We start from the raw sequence: 19,729 nt of genomic DNA on the forward strand, positions 1-19,729 counted from the left end.
TTTGCTCTTTTTTATACGTGTTACTCCTTCTTCGTCGAATAATGACGAACGATGGTTTTTCTCCACCCTTTATAGAGGTTTCCTTGTTTTGTAACTTATTGTTTTACCCCTTCCTTCATGTCCCATCACGTTCTACACACCCCTGTCGCAATCCAATGATGTCATGGATGACTATATCGAGTATGATGTCATAGAACTCCCCTTGTTTTTTTATCCTACCTTATACCCCCACCCATTTCATGTCACATCGTGTTCGTACCCCTACCATTGCATTTCCCTGTTGCAATCCAACGATGTCATTATCGATGTCGACCATGATGACACTGACTGACGTCAGTACCATCATCTTCCATCGTGTTCCGATGTCACTGACTGATGTCAGTGACATCGATAGATTAGGGTTTGGGGTAGGGTTAGGGTTGCTGGTACATGTAGGGTTAGGGTTTCGGGTAGGGTTACAGTTGCTGGTACTCTAACGGTTAGGGTTATGGCTAGGGTTAAGGCTAGGGCTCGTGTGACGTCATGACGCCCAAGACACCCTCATAATGTATTCACGACCCTCATTAATATTCATGACCCTCATTAATATTCATGAGGGGTTACGTAACATTACGTCATGACGCTGGAGACGTTCTTATACTACTTACATTGGTTTTAATAAACATATAGCACTGCTTCTTTGTTGGCATGAGCAATATAGTTAGTGCAAATTCTAATTAATTTGTAACTAATTAAGTCATTCCAACTGGAATTTCCAATTGGATCCAGTTGGAAACCAATTAGTTTCAACTGGTTCCAGTTGAAACCAGTTGCCTCCAATTGGTTTCAACTGGAACCAATTGAAACCAGTTGCCTCCAATTGGATTCAACTGGTTTTAATAGGGAAATTGGAACAACTGGAACCAATTCTCGCTACCCCAAATAGGAACAAAAATCTCATAATGCGCGAGACGAGATAATTTTCACTCCGTCGGGTCGTCATCACCACTTCCGGTTCAGAGTCATGCTCGCGCGAGGTTCGCGCACTGAGGGGAGAGATCAGTGGGTTCCCGATACTGAGTTTTCCACCACGCTGAAATCGATGCCAATCAGCGTAATATGTACAGATTATAATACTTTTTTTTATTTAATTTGGTCAGTTTTGATTCCATTTGAATTAAGAAAAAATATATTTCACGTGAAAATAATTATTATTCATGTTTTTATTTGGTTATAAAAAAATTAAACAAAAAATTAATATCTTAAAATTTTGCATTTAGCGACCGGCCTGACATCACGATCGTATTCGACTAGACGCTAAATATATACAGCATTCATTCCGTTAAAAATTTTTGTCGACCACAAAATTGATAAAAAAATCAGTTTCGGAACTTAAAAAAATCTTAAAGTTGAATTAAGAAGACGATTCCAAATATTGAGATATTTACATTAATAGCAACCTTACAACCCCCCAAAAACTAATAGGTGATTCGACCCCCCATTTTCTTTTTTCAAAATAGTGAATTTGAACGATTTATCCCTACCCATTTTCCCTGAGTTCGCTCCTGCAATGCCTACCGAGACGGGTGTTCTTTGAGTGTGACGTCACCGGGGGGTATTCGGTCCCGGTGTAGTAAAAAAGGCAGTGCCGTTTTGTGTACTATGCACGTACTCCTTCATATGGAATAACTGCAGTTGAAGTTGTATCTGCGAGCCATAGAACTTGCAAAGAGGAAATGATTAAAATATTTGTGGCCGTACTATTATTCCAAATATGTGAATTCCCTCAGAATGATACCATAGACCCTAAAGGAATAATTTCAAGGTGAATAATATGAAATTTGATCGAGATCTTCTCACCAGTCGATAACGTAGCAGACGTGTTATTATGAAATATTTATCCGCGTGTGACGCGGCTCTTGCAAAAAAACACAGTTGGTTGCGGAATTGCTTTGTGCCGACCGGCCGCCCGCTCCGGCGCAGCTAGCTGTCGAGCTACCGTACCGTTCTTGTTGTCTTCAACCATAGAGATGTATACTAATTACTATATATCTTTCTGTCTTCAACTCACTTCCGAATTGCGTTTGTATGTGTGACGGTGACCCCTAGCGTAATTAAATATAGAAAACAACTCAGAAGGCCGAGAAAGAATACTATACGTTCAAGATTGTTCTGTGGAATGAGCTATGAGTGGAAATGATCTAGAGGATATAAAAGTGGAGTCAAAGACAAAAGAAAAGAAGAAAAAACGCCAGGGGATCGCTGCACGGCCATGAACTAAGTCGACATACCAGACCATAACAGTACACTCAATGCCTGGGTGTTGTGTGTACTAGTATTATGCGTTCAGCGCGCGCTGAGCTAGCCGCCGGAATTACTTTCCAGCTACTCACTTGATTGAACATCGTGATAAAATAAATGAGAAATAGTGAAAATATCATTCAATAACTCACCGTTTGCTATCTTACATCATGATTGAAGAGTTCATGGTGGTTATTCATACTGTTTTTTATACAGGGAAAGTAAAGATTTGTACATATCAGTCCTATTTGTTTGATTTGAGTTGCTTTGAAAAAAAATTGTAAAATATCTTTCTCTCTCTGCATAGCATTTCTGTATGACATTCAGGCACCTCTTATACTAAATTCCCCCCGGTGACGTCACACTCCGAGTGACTTTTCTGTATGTACACTCGTCTCTCGGGCTCTGACAGGTGGCTAATTTCATAGACTTTCAAAGCAAAATATCGAGAAGGCAGAGGATTATTGTGACATGCTATGTGTTTGAACAACTTATATATATATATTGTATGTAGAACCTATATTTATGGAAACTCACCCCCTTCTTAATTCAACTTTAACTGACAGAGGATTACCGTGCAGAATTAGTGACTTTAGCAGAAAAGGCCGTTAAACTGTATCGTGAAAGAGAGGGTTGTGATCACTAACTTTCCGAGCGAAAGCGACGTTGTGTTGTTGTGCATGACGGCACTGTTGATCTGAATGGCAAAACAGTGCATATTGGACTTCCGAACAGGAAGTTGTAATACCGAAAAGCTATCCCATAATGCAATGCGCGTTACAGGGATTTTCCCGGATCTCGGCGAAATCGCTATTTGGGGTAGCGAGAATTGAAACCAGTTGCCAACTGGTTGCTTAATTGGTTTCAACTGGAACCAATTGCCAACTGGTTCCAGTTGCCCAATTGGTTTTAACTGGAACCAGTTGGCAACTGGTTTCAATTGGTTCCAGTTGTTCCAATTTCCCGATTGAAACCAGTTGGCCAACTGGTTTCAATTGGTTTTGCTCTAATTGGTTTCAACTGGATTTTGGTCCTGGGAGGGAAACAGAGGAAGGCATTCAGAGTAGAATGAAAAATTGAATATCATTAAATTCATAAGTTCAGACTTGCAAGAGCAGTGATGAAAAGAAATGCAAATTAACTCAAGTTTAGACGTAACAGAAATGTAAAACAGCTGAAGAAAACACAAGTTAAAGAAAATGAACAAAATAGGAAAATTACAAAGTAACCATTCTACATAAAACTTTCTTCCCAAAAATTGTCCTAAATTTTTTAATTTTAAAACAAATAAAAATATTCCTTACAGACACATGCAATGATTTGGACACTTTTAAAGATTAAAACTATCAAAATGTAACAAAAATTATCAAAATAAATTACTGAGTAATATATTTTTTCTAGAAATTAAGAGTTATTTTGTTTATTTTGTAAAATTACAATACAGCTTCTATAGATACAGTCTGAAATTGATCAGAAATAATTTGAAATTTAACATTTAACTAAATCTGACTTTGTGCAATGATCATTGATAAAACTTCAATAAATATACAGTGATTAGAAATTTAAATAATTTTGAGCATTAACCCTTTGAACCCTAAATTATTAGAGGCAGCGGTGACCCATACCCTGAATTATTTGCACGTATTGACCACATTCATAAACTCCCATGATTCGAGTTTACACGGCATCTTCCCCCCCCTAATACCCGGACCGGTCCGGCTGAAGTTGTTTAGCTTCTCGTAGACCTAGTCTACAAACAGAAATATAAACTTTAGCATCTGTTTTGGGCTCAAAATCACTGTTTTGACTAAAGTCAGAATTATCAATAGCTTCCCCATAGTCAGCACGTGACTCGCCGCGTATTACACCGTGTATTACCGCACATGCCACACGAGCAACCGCAGAAGAATGGCATATTTTGGCCATTTAACCTTCCGAAATCAATACCAAATATCGACTAAATATCCCTACACATACTAGAAAGATGGCGCCATTTTTAAAAGATCACCTGACATTTAGAACCCATGTTTTTGAAGTAGGCCGGAATTGGTATTCCAGCCTATCGGGTTAAAAGATTCAAACATTTCTAAAATTTAGTTGTCATAATCTCCTTTATCGTTTTTATAATTTCATGTATTGCTCTTAGTTCACATTACTTTCAGATTTAGAAATTAACAAAATTTATATATTTAAACATCTGTAATATCAAAAATATTAAAATACATTCAGATACAATATTGAGCTGAGAAAATCATCTTATTATCTTATGGGCTATTCCACGGTTACTCACGTTACATTTGGAGACACCTTGACTCATACTTGGAGCTGTAACTCCATTATTATTGATAGGAACTAAACATCTCTTTATCACAACATAGTACGCAGTCTGACTATCCTTTGTATAAAAACAAAACTTGGGAAATTTCATTATGCTCCTGGCAAATCTTTGAAATGTGTCGGTTACTCATGTTACATGATTTGGACATGCATAAAATGAAAAGTGGACATAAGTGAAAAGTGTCCTCATGCAAGGCTTTTATGAAAGTTGATTATATCCATTTCAAAGAAGTATATTAGGGAGACAAATTTGTATATAATTAAAAAAATAAAGAACACATGTGTTGTGATTTGTATTCCCATACAAATAAGGACTCGAAGGCAATTTGTTAAGGTTCCATAATACAAGTTGACTAATCCTTTATTTATAACTTCGGACAGTGCCGCGCCTTACCCCGCATGCAAAGGGGTGTACATACGCGCAGTACAAATAGATATAACTCATCTCATTACATCTCCCTTCTTTTAACAATAATATCGTGTTTACCCTTAAAACAATTCAAACAGTTTCCATAACATTTTGGAATGATTTATTCTGGTTACTTAATTTCTTCTCACTTGCAAAGGCTTTAAAGGCATGCACATTTCCTATTCATTTGCAATATCATATGTCATACATTTTCACAAAACTTATCCCTCCCCCCCAAAAAAAAACATATGCTCAATCCTTCAACTATTGAAAATCTCTCTTTTCATCAATGTTAACAAAACAAAATTCCAGACAATGCCAATGATTTCGGCATTTATTTTTCACTATAAAATATGAACAGTTAAAAGTTTGAACTCTTTAAACACACTTGTTTTGCTTTGTAGTGCGTCAATCCACATATAAATTTTAACGTAAATTGTTTGCAAAATTTTTCCAGTTCTTAGTTATCTGAATCATCGTACATATTAATAACATTTAACAAGCTTTTAGCACTTTTAACTTTGCATGCCTAAACATATTTACATATAATACACTTAAGGGTGAAAACGTTCAGGTCTGTGCACATGACGACCTGATCTAGTGATATATGTGTTCTGGGATTGTCTTTCATTTTTTCTGACATGTATGTCTTGAGTTTGTTTGTCGCTGAACTTTTGTGAATTGAGTGTATCACTACTTGCTTCAGTGCTGTCATGATCAAGCTGTGGAATGACCTGTTCTGTTTCATGTTTGGTTTCATGTTTTTCTCCGGTTTCCCGGATATGCCTATGGGTGCGGCGTAGAGTTTGACCACTAGGTGTTTGTACTTAATAAGATTTATGTTCAGGTCTCTTGTTAAGGATTGTTCCTTTTTCCCATTTTCCGCTCTCCTGATTCTGCACTCGAACCTGTTGTCCCTGATGTAGTGGTGGAAGGGAACGTGTGTTCCTGTCATAGTAGGTCTTCTGCTGATCTTGTCTTGCTTGGAGGCGTTCTTTGATAGCGTCTCTGTTAGGATCGTGGTTTCTGATCCTAGTTGGAAGATCTGATTGTATCTTCCTGCCTAACAGTATTTCTGCTGGTGATGGTAGGTGATGGTCAATGGGAGTGGCTCGCAAGTATTGCAAGGCTTTGTTGATGTCCTGCTTGGCTTGCTTTGCTTTCATCATTGTCGTCTTGATGGTCTTGACCTGTCGTTCATTGTAACCGTTGGACTGGGGGTATCTTGGACTTGAGGTTATGTGAGTGAACCTCCATTCTTCAGCGAAGGTCTTGAACTGTGCGCTACTGTATTGTGGGCCATTGTCACTCAATAACTTTTCAGGTGTGCCTTGTTCTGAAAATATTTATTTGATCAAACTGATGATATTGGCACTTGTTGTATGCTGGAGTTTCTTCACGATTGGAAACTTGGAGTAGACGTCCGCAACCAACAGATATTCCTTCCCATCCAGTTGGAATAGATCAGTTGCGATGACTTGCCAAGGTCTTGTCGGGATATCATGAGGATGCAGTGGTTCTGGTGTTTGTGACTTTCCATATTCCTGGCATATTGGACATGACTTCACTCTCTCTTCAATGTGTGAATTTATGCCATGCCAGTAGATGGAATTTTTGGCTAGTAGCTGGCTTTTTATCACTCCTTGATGTGCATCGTGTAGTTTGTCTAGAAACTCTTGTGTTAAGGCTTTTGGAATGAACACTCTTGACCCCTTGGGCAACACACCATCTTCAATGGACAATTCATCTCGGTATGCCCAGTACTTTCTCAGTGGTTGTGCTACATCACGTCGATCTCCAGGCCAACCTTGAAGGATGACATCTCTCAATGCGCATAACTCATCATCTTGGGCAGCTGCATTTCGAACTTGCTGAATCTTCTCTTCAGAAAACATGACATGATTGATGCGCACTGGTGTTTCTATAGTCGGACCTGGTAGGGGATTGAGTCTGGACATTGCGTCTGATGACAACATCTCACGTCCAGGCTTGTATTTGATGACTACATCGTAACCTTGAAGGCGTAGAAGCATCCTCTGTAACCTTGGGGGAGCTGCTCCGAGGTTCTTTAGATGAATCATCTCAAGTGGCTTGTGGTCAGAAAGAATCTTGAATGGCTTGCCATACACGAATGTATGGAATTTCTCGCAAGCAAATATCACAGCGAGCATTTCCCTCTCGATGTTGGCGTACCTTCTCTCTGTGTCAGTCAGTGACTTTGATACAAAGGCTATAGGTCTGCCTTTCTGTGTCAAGGCAGCCCCGAGTCCTCTAGATGAAGCGTCAACTTCGATCACCACATCTTCCTCAGGATTGAAGTATGCCAGAGTGACTTCATCACTGATCAGTTTCTTGATGGACTCGAATGCCTGTTGATGCGATGCTGTCCATGCAAAGATTGCATCCTTCTTCATCAACTCTCTAAGTGGAGCTGTTTGTGTTGCAAGGTTGGGATAAATGGAGACATGTAGGTCACTATTCCGAGGAACTCTTGTAACTGCTTCGTACTTGCTGGTGCCTTGATGGCATCAATGGCTGCAGTCTTCCGAGGGTCTGGGTGAACACCATCCTTGTCAAAAATCAATCCAAAGAATCGGATCTGGTCCTTCTTGATTCTACACTTCTCTATGTTGAATACTAGACCATGTTCCCTTGCTACTTGCATGAGATGGTGTAGATTCTGGTCGTGCTCTTCTGAGTTTGCTCCAATGACGGCGACGTCATCAGCTAAGCCTATTACCCCCGGACATTTCTCTAGTATCTGGTCCATCTTCTGCTGGAATATATCCTGGGATACAGACAATCCAAACGGAAGTCTTTTGAATTTGTACCTGCCGAATGGACTGTTAAAGGTAGTAAGATTACTTGACTCATCATCCAGCTTTACTGACCAGTATCCGTGCTTTGCATCGAGCGTTGAAAATACCTGAGCTCCTGCAAACTTGTGTTTTATCTCCTCTAGGTTAGGAATTGTAGTATGCGCTCGCTTGATTGCCTTGTTGAGGTCTTTGGGATCCAGACATACACGCCAACGTCCATTTGGTTTCTGGGCATAAACCAAACTTGATACCCAATCTGTTGGATCGAAAACAGGCTCTATCACACCTAGTTTCTCCATCTCGTCCAATTCTTGTTTTATCTCATCTTTGATATGTATCGGACATCTCCTTGCAGGGTGAATGACAGGCTGTACATCTTTATCAATGACTATGTGATATTCTCCACTGAACTGTCCTATGCCTTCAAATCGATCAGGGTAGAGTTTTCTCAACTGCTCCTTGTCTGTGATAGTGCAGTCTGAGGACTCCTTCACCTCACAGTTCATTTTCACAAGACCCAACTTCAGCGATAATGGCAATCCTCCTAGGGCTGGTCCATCAGCATCCACCACATAGAATCTCGCGTCAATCTTCTTGTTGCCTCGCATGCATGTGATTGTGTGGATTCCGAACAATGGTATAACCTTCTGGCCATATCCTGTAACTATTGTCCTTGTCTTCTTGAGCATCCCAGGTAGTGGTCGGCCATCTTTGCCCACTCTGTCTGTGTACATTAGCTTATACAGACGTAAAGGTAGGAGGTTTCCTTGGGCTCCTGTATCCACTTTAACCTTTAGGACTGCTGGTTTCTTTGGCTTAAGCATGATATCGATGTCTGCAAAAGCTTCATCCTTCTCAATGTAATCGATAGTAATTGTCTCAAATCTGCATACTTCAATCTCGTCCTCTGGATAATCATCCTCTTGCATTTCATGGACTTGCTTTGATGAATGGCGACCTTGGTATTTCTTTGGTCCCATCTCATACTTCTCACCCTGTTGCTTCTTCTGATATGATTTTCCCGAGGTGGTTTTCTTTCCTTGGGAAGATTTCCTGCAACGCTTCTGCCAGTGGTTGTGTCCTCCACATCCACGACATTGGGTACCATATGCTGGGCACTGCTTACTCGGATGAGATCTACCACAGTTTTGGCATTTCTTCTGCCACTTACCTTCGGTGTGTGTTTTCTTTCGAACTGTGTCCATGTTCAACTTGTGGTTCCCAACAGCCTTCATCATGCTCATGTGGCTTTCTGTTGCTTCATGTGTCCTAGCCGTGTCAAGTGCTGCATCCAGCTTGAGTGTCTCGTCCTTTCCTAAGAGTCTCTCTTGAACCTTGACATGCTTGGTACCAATGATGAGTTGTTCGATGAGACGTTCTTCCATTTCAGGATCTGTAAACTTGCACTTCCTTGCTTGAAGTTTACACCTGGCCACAAAATCATCATGTTGATCTTGTCTGAACTTCTGGAGGTTGAATCTACTCACACGGAAGTTTGATTTAGGCTCAAAGTGTTTGGAGAAAGCTTCAAAAATCTCATCAGGCATCTTGAATTCCTTAGCCCAGGACTTATATACTTGTATCCCTTCTTGTCCTAGCCACAGGAGAGTATAATTGCATTTCTCTTCATCAGATTTCTTTGATAATGGACCTTTGAAAATTACTTCACAATATTGTCTAAAATTCTGAAAGGATGATGGAGGATCTTGGGACTTCCAGTCCATACAAGGTGGTGTAATACCAGTCATTTCCCCCATTTTGAAATTATTAACTCGTCACTATTTGTGTGTGATAAATTTGCTTAATTTTCTCTTTTGTGCAGATGAAGATTGGTGTACAGATCTGTTTGGTAAAACCTTGTGTTACACCTTAGATCTAAATCTAGAATCTATACATACAAAATAGAGAAACATGTAATAATTCATCATTCATACACAAACAATTTCAGGGAATTGCCTTAATTCTAACACATCAAGGAATATCAATGTCAATAGAAAGAGTAAGAACATCAAATTCAATAGAAAGTGTCCTCAATGCTCAATATACATTCACAGTCTCAGTTCCTCATTTGAAATAGATAGGCTCTGATCTTGACATGCCCTTTCACATACTCACTGACACGGTCACTTAGTCTTAGTTTGTCATCTGTGAAAATTATCTTCTGGCAGATCCAGTCTAAGTCAACCAACCAATTTGTCTCTCAACTGGAATCTAAGATTCATAATCATTGAACATTCTGATACTCATTATGCAGCCCGTGGAAACTTATGGAAAGTCTCTCCTTGATGGAGCTGCAGGCCCTCTGTTACATCTCAATTTCACCGGGATCCAGTTCAGCAAATCTTGGTCTACTTGTCGTTCCCAATAACTTAGAGCTAGATGTAGACGTTATCACAAAAGGGTCCCGTCCGATCGTATTGTGACGTCGACGATCCTCATCAACATAATTTATGTCGCGATGCTTGCCCAATCAATATCAGTCCGCGTCGATGTCATGGCAACCTGCGCTTGAAAAGTTCATGGGTGTGTGTGTACCATAACGTATCACCCCAAGCGCCGTAGTGGATTCCTTCGGCACACAACGGGAAGACTTCGGCACGGTGTCTCACTGGGCTTTCGGTCAAACGACCAGGCCGGTTCAGTCAATTCCGTCAATCACACGGCACAATATAAAACGTTTCCCATCTGATCTTTAGGGTAGATATATCGAAACAAATCGATCCAGTCATTTCTATGATAAAAGTTCTGCACCGCTGCCACCATGTTGTGATTTGTATTCCCATACAAATAAGGACTCGAAGGCAATTTGTTAAGGTTCCATAATACAAGTTGACTAATCCTTTATTTATAACTTCGGACAGTGCCGCGCCTTACCCAGCATGCAAAGGGGTGTACATACGCGCAGTACAAATAGATATAACTCATCTCATTACAACATGGTTTTTACTAGGGGTGCAGATAAAGTGGTTACTCACGTTACGGTTCAGATGGGCTATATGTACAAAGACTCATTGAGCTCATGTCCACCAACCTATGGAATTGCCCTTATGTATATGATTTTGATATATTGCACATTACGGTAATTATCATCATTTGATCCATATTGACAAATTGTAAATATATTTCAATTCTATGTACAGTTAAGACACTAATTTAAGACTCGAATTCCAAGACAAATGCTAAAGAAAATTATCTGATTTGATAAACAAAAATATACTTTTGTAGAATTTGAATGATCTTGCTATCTAAAAACAATGTTTCTAAAAGCCTAACTGTAGCTGCAGACTTGTTTGAGAGTTCAAATAAAACAAATGTCTCGGACGGGAGTTTAAAGTTTCATGTCATTTCTTTATTCTTCATTCTTTGACTTTTCAATTCCTTGAATGCTTGAGAAATTTCATGAAACCTTTCCATAAATCATTTAATTCCATGAAACCATTCCATTCCTTTAATTCCATGAGAACAAGTAAATTCCGTGAAAACCTATGGGTTGAAACAGTACAAGAAAGTCATAAGTACAAGAGCAATATAAATCCTTTACATCATCTATGACTTTAACCATTGTGATACAATAACTATCTGACTCTGAAATTCTGAATGTAAATTATCACAATCCAGCTCGAATTGCATAGACCTATTTAGCAATGAAAGGATATTTGTCACCAAATGTATACAACTTAAAGGGGAATGAAACTTCTGGAACAAGAAGGCTTGTGTTGAAACAGAAAAATCAAAGAATGAGAACAAAGGAAGTTTGAGAAAAATCAGACAAATAATGAGAAAGTTATGAGCATTTGAATATTGCAATCACTAATGCAATGGAGATCCTCCTATTGGCAATGCGACGAGGATGTGTGATGTCACATGTGAACGTCTTTTCCTTTGATGGACTATAAAATACCCTCAAAATGTCTCTTTTTGCTTGTTCTTATGGTGATACAAACTCTTCATCCATGATGTGTTCTTTAAAAATCTGTATTACATGCCCTCCTGTAGAAAGAACACATGATCTACCGCTAGATGTGATAAAAGAGGCAATTTAAGTGAAATATATACTGCAGTAATGGGGAGAGTTGTTCACAAGTGACATCACACATCTTTGCCACATTGCCAATTTTAGGATCTCCATAGCATTAGTGATCGCAACATTCAAATGCTCTTAACTTTTTCATTATTTGTCCGATTTTTCTCAAACTTTAGTTGATCTGTTTCCTTGATTTTTCTTTTTTCACACAAGCTATCTTGTTCCAAAGGTTTTGCTCTCTTTTAATAACCTTGACAACTGACATATAATCTAAGTTACATAATGTGGCATTCATGTATTTAAAACCAACATGCAAGTTGCTCGTAAGATGTATCTTATCATCATTTAGAATTACTCTAGCATTATCAGGTGTTTACCTTTCAAGTGATATGCATTAATTGACACACATGCTTTCTGGGTAAACTGGTTATGTACTTTCACAGACATTAATGCATTAATACAAGCTGTGATTGGCTGGACTGGTACCACGTGACCTCCCTTTAAAAAGTTATATTGTACATATGTACAATATAATTTTCGATTTTTTGGAGGGTAAAACCCATGTTAAATGAATGGGGAGTAGGCCAATATATCGATTAATGGCAATGTGTATTTAGCCAGTCAGTCCTGCGCATCTGCATTTACTAAGCGCATGCAATGCGTTGAATCTTTATTTTTATAGTGACACCACCTTTTCCTGACTTGTGCATCTTTACATGGATGGTACGTGTTGACATTCATCCTCCAATGATAATGATAGCCTACGAGGTAGACATGCTTTTTGCGGGCTCCTGAATTTCAGTGTTTTTCTGTCAATTCTGAGAAAGGTTTCATTCTTTTATATCATCTGTTTCAGCATTCGTCAGGGACTGCGGCTGTGTAACTATTTTATCATCTCAATCACTCGCGTGTTATCGTCTGATGTTTGATATTTTTTGCCTTTTCCAGCCTAGAAACAATAACAAAATTCACGTATCAAATGGTACGCGAACAGTATTCACCATAGATATGCATCATCCTCCTTTAATAGGCTACGCGGACACCAACCTGTCTCCAGTGCGCTCTTTATACCAGTGACGTAACAAAGTAACAGCTCCTCTCCAGATATAGGGCCACCGAATAAAGACAATTCAGCTAAAACTGGGTCAGATGCTCTCTCTGATCTGAGATATTGAGGCTCTCTTCAACACTCACCGGCAAGCTATCGTTCTTATAATCTGCACTCCATGATGTTCGGGAAGGACAGACAGGGATTCTACAGTCACTGTCGTTCCTCAGTGACAAGTATGATGAACTGAAGGTCACGATGGAGATGCTGCAAAATGAGAATAAGGAGTTGAAAACAAAGAACAGAAATCTGGAGGAGAGAGTTGGTGACCTGAGTGGTGAAGTCCGAGACCTGAACCAGTATCATGGCAGGGTGAATATCGAGATAGCGGGGATTCCGGAGGAGATAGCACTCAAGGTGGCACAGAAGGTGGATCAGACGATCATGAAGAGTGACATCGCCCATCGCATTGGTTCCCCTAAAGATCAACGAGGTGCGAGACCCATCATTGTGAGATTTACGAATCGCCGATCTCGGAATGCAGTGTACGAAGGAAGGCGACAGATGAGAAGCGTTTTGACGAAGGATGTTGGAATCCATGGAGCACCGGCTGGGAAGATCTTCATCAATGAAAACATGATCGCTGCAACTTGAGCTTTCTTAGGACAAGTGAATGTGGAAAGGAAGAAGGCCGGCTTCAAGTTCCTTTGAAAATAGGCCTATAAATTATGGAAAGATATACTTGAGGAAGGAAGATGAAGCATCTCCTATCATTCATTCTCGAGAAGACATGGCCAAGATTAAGTAAATACTATTTTGTCTATATGTTCCTTGTAAATAACATTTGATTATAACGACGAACATTTCTAATGATTGTAATTATCTTACTCAAGAGATTTGTGATAAATAAGAAGAGTTGAAATGTTATTTGGATCCAAATGATAATGCCTCGGGTCTTATTTCCTCTAAATATTACACTGAGAACATCACAAAAAATGTTTTCAAAAGATTGCCCTACTCCAGACCTGCTTATAAATCCCTATTACACATTAATATCAGAAGTTCAAATAAGAATTGTGAATGTTTTTGTATGTTTCTTGATAATACTGGAGTTCCACAAAATACGATATTAGGTTTTACTGAGACTTGACTTTCAGACAAAAATGACATTTTGCTTTCTTTACCTGGTTATGATATGCTTTCTAAAATTGTGAAAATAGAATAGGTGGTGGCGTTGCATTCTTTGTACCGAGTCACTTTGAATGTGTTATCATTGAAGACATGTCATTCTTAAGTGAATCGTTGGAAACGTTGTTTACTGAGATTACTGACCGAAATAAATGCAAAACCATCTTAGGATTTATCTATAAGCCACATCAAAGCAACCATACTGATTTTCTTGACTCATTGAATAATTTATGAAATCATTCTATTCAAAACAAAAAGTGTATAATAATGGGAGATTTTAATTATGATCTTTTCTTGAGTTAATATTTCCACACATTAATTTTTAGAGACCTTCCTCTTTGCTTCCTTCCTGCCTCTCATTTCTAAGCCCACTAGAAATAGAATAACCAGAACTTCAGCAACTCTCATTGACAACTTCTTTTCAAATATACATTCAGAGTTTAATGCTGGAATTGTTCTGTCAGATATAGCTGATAATTTTCCGATATTTATGCATTACACTGATCAATTTCAACCAAATAATACCCCCAGTGATTTTACAAAAAGACGCATGTTTAGTGATGAAAACATTGATCGTTTGAAATTAAGCCTTGAAGAAACTTGGCATGATGTATTTAATAACGAAGATGTTAATCATTCGTATGATAAATTTATTTAAATTTTCATGTCTCCTGTAAATCGAAATATTCCTTTTTCTACATCAAAGTCTAAAAATTATAAGAGGTCGCCAAGACTTCCTTGGATTACAAATTCGATTCTAACTTCTGAAGGTTTCCATGGCGAACAAAAATAGTGTAGTAGGTTTCACGGTACACCATGTATCTTTCTTGGGCAGATGTTGGTCCTGAAAAGGACCACCCAATCTCGACGTTTCGACAAGTGTGTTCTTGTCGTCCTTAGGAGGACGACAAGATCACACTTGTCGAAACTTTGTCCAAAATCCTTTAGAAGTTGGTCCACATTCGTACAGTACGTTTCTTTCAAAAGCACAATAGCAAATTTTCGCAAACTTCTGGATCGCAACATTAGGGTCCAGTAACACATAAAGTTAACGATTAATCTTAGACTCGATTTTTAAGATTGATTGTACATTATAGTCAATAGAATCAAACATAGAAAACTGTTCTACAATCATTGCTGAGCTTTGTTTTACAGGCCCGATAGATCTGCTTTTCGTGTGCAAAATTCTTTCATGCGATACTAGCATGCCATTCCAAATTGTTGAAATCCCACTTTCATGCTTGTACAACTGGTCATCATAGCATATGCCTGCCTGAGCTCGCGGCGGGCTGTACTATCATGACTCCAGCTGGCTGGAGACAAGCGAAACGTAAATTATGACATGGATAAGAAAGTGGTTTTTCAAACAAATTGAGTACATATTGAGTGAGGAAAAACTTACTGAATTCAGACATATTCAGATATATAAATCATTACAGTCCATCGAATTGATGTTGCATCTAATATGGATTATTGGTGGATCACTGGCAATTGATTCCAAGGGTCAGATTACCTCTCCAGCTAAACCATTTCGCATGTGTTGATATGTACACAGCATATGCAATAGGCCTATCCGTCTGAAAACCATCCGAATTTGCGGGTTTTTTCTTTTGCTTGCTCCTCCTACACAAATGATATGCCTCTAGCACACAATGTATTGGGCATTATGTTTTACTTTACCCCAAAATGGGGGATTAGATTCAAATTTTCGGGGGAACAATTCCACTGACGAGTGGATACCAGGCACGACCATGGAGGGTTTCAGAAAGGACCCTAAACAAGCGAAGCAAGTCTTTTCCAGATTACGAAAATGCGTCCCTTAACATGTATTTGGCTTGTGAAACCCTACAAGTATTAGAAATTTTTCCCCCTTTTTCAGTATTTTAAACATTGTTGTGACACCCTTATAACGTTACATATAGGCCTATACGTAATGTACTTGCCCACTCTTTCCCTTTTTACGCCTGGTATCCACTCGTCAATGGAAATTATGGACTTATCGCTTATCGGTAATGCAACAAATTGGCTAATTGATAGACTATTTATATTGCAAAAAAGAGCTTTTCGTGTAATAAATGCAGATTTCCAGGCACTGAGGCACATATAAAATAATCTATTCTTGAAAAATACAATTCTGAAAATTAAAGAATTGTACACTTTTCAACACTAAACAACTACCTTTGCCTCTCATTGATATATTTTTTTTTAATAGTTTGATTCATAGTCACTTCACTCGTCAAGCAATCTCTTTTCATTTACCACTGAATAGAATATCATTTGCTCAACAAAAAAAAACATTTATTCTTATGGGTCCTAGACTATGGAATTCTTTACAATTGATATAAAACAATGCAATTCTATACAATTTTTTTTTAAAGTCTTAAATCATTTTTTCCTGAATGATTACTAAATATTTAATTCATCAATTACAAATTAAGCCTTCAGTTCTAATTAGGAAACCTTTAATTATTTGTATACACTATGTATGAATTTTTTTTAATATGACACATATGATTTGTATTATATATTACATAACTAATTTTTTTTGTACAAAAGAACAATTCAGTTGCTATAAACACGTAATTACAATATCAGGGGGGCCTACATTATACAAGCTCTGCTTTTCAGTTGGCCCTCCCTCCCTTTCAATTATTTAGAATTAGATTTAAATTTGATAATTGACTATTGTAATGTTATAATATCAATTTTTGTATATACTTCAAATGTGATTATCTGTTACTATGTCAATTGTAAATATGAAATTGAAAGTGGAAAGTAAAACAATTGAATTGAATTGAATTGAAGTTGCTCGCGTACAACAAGCTAAGTAGGCGTTGTACAATTTACTATAATAAATAGTGAACATTCTATCATACAATATTACAGGACTATTTGAACCCCAAATATACAATTATCCCTCGTGCAGGTCTATTTCACCTCGGCCTTCGGCCTCGGTGAAATAAACCTGCACTTGGGCTAATTTTATATTTGTCCTACATATAATCCAGTATATTGTACAATATTTATATAATATATATAAATATATATATACACACACACACACATCCGACATTGATGTGTCCCGTATTTGGACTGTCCAAATCTGGTCACCCTGGCTGGTTGAATTTGTTTCTAGTATACAGAAAATCTAAATTTTAATTTTTTAATTTAAAAAAATATAATTTTAGATATAAATTTAAATATAATTTTAAATATAAATTCAAATTTTATTGTATTTTTTCAGGAGAAACTTGTATCAATACTCAGCAGTGTAAAGAGTCCATTCATCTACCAGAGACATCTTCACTTTGTCAACTTTAGACAGTGAGTACTGATCTGTAATTTATTATTGAGAATGATAGAATTTTAGCATTCTTGAATTTTTAGGTGGTCTGTCTCTGACAGATCACCTCTTAATTTCGTCAGAATTTTCTTTATTTATTTTTCGCACCTATGTTTGTCGGCAACTTTTCTCCTAATTAGCTACATCAATTTAGCTGAATTTTTTGTCATATATAAAGTCTATCATAGAGACGCCATACTAAGCTTTTTAAGGTCATCAAGTCATGGTGCCGTCATCTACGCGCCATTTTGTAATATTCTTTATTTGATCATATCTACATAACAGATCATTAAAAATCAGTCATATTTACATCAAATAAACTTAAGGTCAAAGGTCAACTGTCGATGCCATCAAAGGTCATGACGCGTGTATATGCGCGTCAAAATTGAAAAAATGCTCAAAATCGTCTATAATTAATTTTGAGTACGTTTCAGGTCATTTTAAACATTTCAATATATTGCGCGCGTTTTCGTGCGTAACAGCATTATGCAGCATAAATTCGTTGTTTTTTCTATGTCTATCTATTGATGATATAATTCTGATCAAATTGATACCTCGATCAGCTCTCTAATGAGCACCCATTTAAAGTTTGCAGCACGCGTGCGTGCGAGCTCTTTCCATAAGCTCTATATGGGCAAAAACATGCCTATTAAAAATTCACTGTAGCTCTTCAGAACGAACAGGGACCCCCAATTTTTTTTTCATATTTCGATAGAGTATGAATCATACATATGATATCATGTCTCATTTGACCCTAACGTATATTATGACGTCATTAAAATGGCGTCGGAAGTCAAAATATCCATTTTGCGTGTTATGACGTCATAATAATGATGCAAATTTGGCTCTAACTCCGTGAATATTGATCAATTTTCGCCCAATTTTGAATATGTTGTAGCTAAGGTCTTACTCTTTCTGAGTTTTTGCCTTTATTTTTCATATTAATAAACGGATCATCCTGAAAAATTGCGAATAATAAAGGCATGTCATTTTTACTCATTTTGCATGTAATCTCTATGGGACATGACTTTTTTCTCAAAACTAGATTCTACATTCCTCTATTTCGTGAGCCATATCTCCATTTTTTCTTGTCAGTTATCCCTGAGCTTTTAGTATGTCGTAGCTGAGATTCTAAGCTTTTGTAAGTGTTGCCTTCATTTTCCGATCAGATGCCAGGATCATGCCCGTATTTCACTTGCAAAATTGGATTTGAGATTCTTGTATTTTGCATACGTGTAAAGTCTATGGAAAATATTGTAGCTCAATCGGTAAGGCGTCAGACTTGCATCTCATTCAGTCATGCGGGCAGGGGTTCGAGTCCGAGGGTGAACATGATTTTTTTTTTCTAGCGCACGATCATTTATAAGAATTCCAATGAATAATAGTTAAAATATTGCAAAATAAAACAGATTATAATTACTTTTTCATATTAAATCTATCTAATCATATCCGTCTATCTATCCGCTATCTATTTTATAAATCTTTCTATATCTATCTATCTGTCTGTCTATCTATCTATCTGTCTGTCTATCTATCTCTCTGTCTAATATATATCTATCTGTTTGAATTTGTTTATCTTTCTATATCTATCTATATGTCTGTTTGTCTGTTTAACTATCTATCTATCTATCTACCTACATGATATATCTATCTATCTTTCTTTTTATATATCTCTATGTATGTCTGTCTGTCTGTCTCTCTATCTATCTATCTATCTATTTTCTATCTATCTATGTTCTATCTATCTATCGTATATCTATCTGTTTGAATATGTCTGTCTATCTGTATATCTATCCATTTATCTTTCAATCTAATAAATATTTATATTTTTCAATTATGTATGTTTCTCTATCTATCTTTTATCAATCTATCCACCTATATTTTATATATCCTCCAATCCATCTATCTATCTATCCGACTATCCATCTATCTGTTTAAATATGTATGTCTATCTTTTTATCTTTCAATCTAATGTCTATTGATTTGTTTGAATAATTATGTCTGTTTATTTCTCTCTCTATCTAATATCTATCTATATATTAAATCTGTTTAATATGTTATTCTATCTGTTTATCTATCAATAAATATATTAATATATTTTTCTGTCTGTCCATCTGTGTATATAATATCATGATAATCACTGTTATCATCATCTTATTTGTCATCAATCATTATTATCATCATCCTCATCATCATCGTAATTTTTGTCATCAATCTATCTATTTATCTATTTATCTATAGATCTAACTATCTATCTAATGTCTATCTATCTAAGTATTTA

The 19,729-nt window shown here is 37.2% G+C and overlaps 1 protein-coding gene across 1 annotated transcript; it reads right to left on the reverse strand.

Moving 5' to 3' along the window:
• Positions 1 to 7,439: 7,439 nt before the first annotated feature.
• On the reverse strand, positions 7,440 to 9,602 carry LOC129258608 (uncharacterized). The gene has a single exon (XM_054896848.2). The coding sequence runs from the start codon at positions 9,600 to 9,602 to the stop codon at positions 7,440 to 7,442; it is 2,163 nt and encodes a 720-aa protein (XP_054752823.2).
• Positions 9,603 to 19,729: the final 10,127 nt, after the last annotated feature.

The sequence above is a fragment of the Lytechinus pictus genome, chromosome 4 (genome assembly GCF_037042905.1).
Source record: "Lytechinus pictus isolate F3 Inbred chromosome 4, Lp3.0, whole genome shotgun sequence".
NCBI lineage: Eukaryota > Metazoa > Echinodermata > Echinoidea > Temnopleuroida > Toxopneustidae > Lytechinus > Lytechinus pictus.

Coding starts and splice junctions, on each gene's coding strand:
- LOC129258608 (XM_054896848.2), bottom strand. CDS start 9,602: ATGGGGGAAATGACTGGTATTACACCACCTTGTATGGACTGGAAGTCC.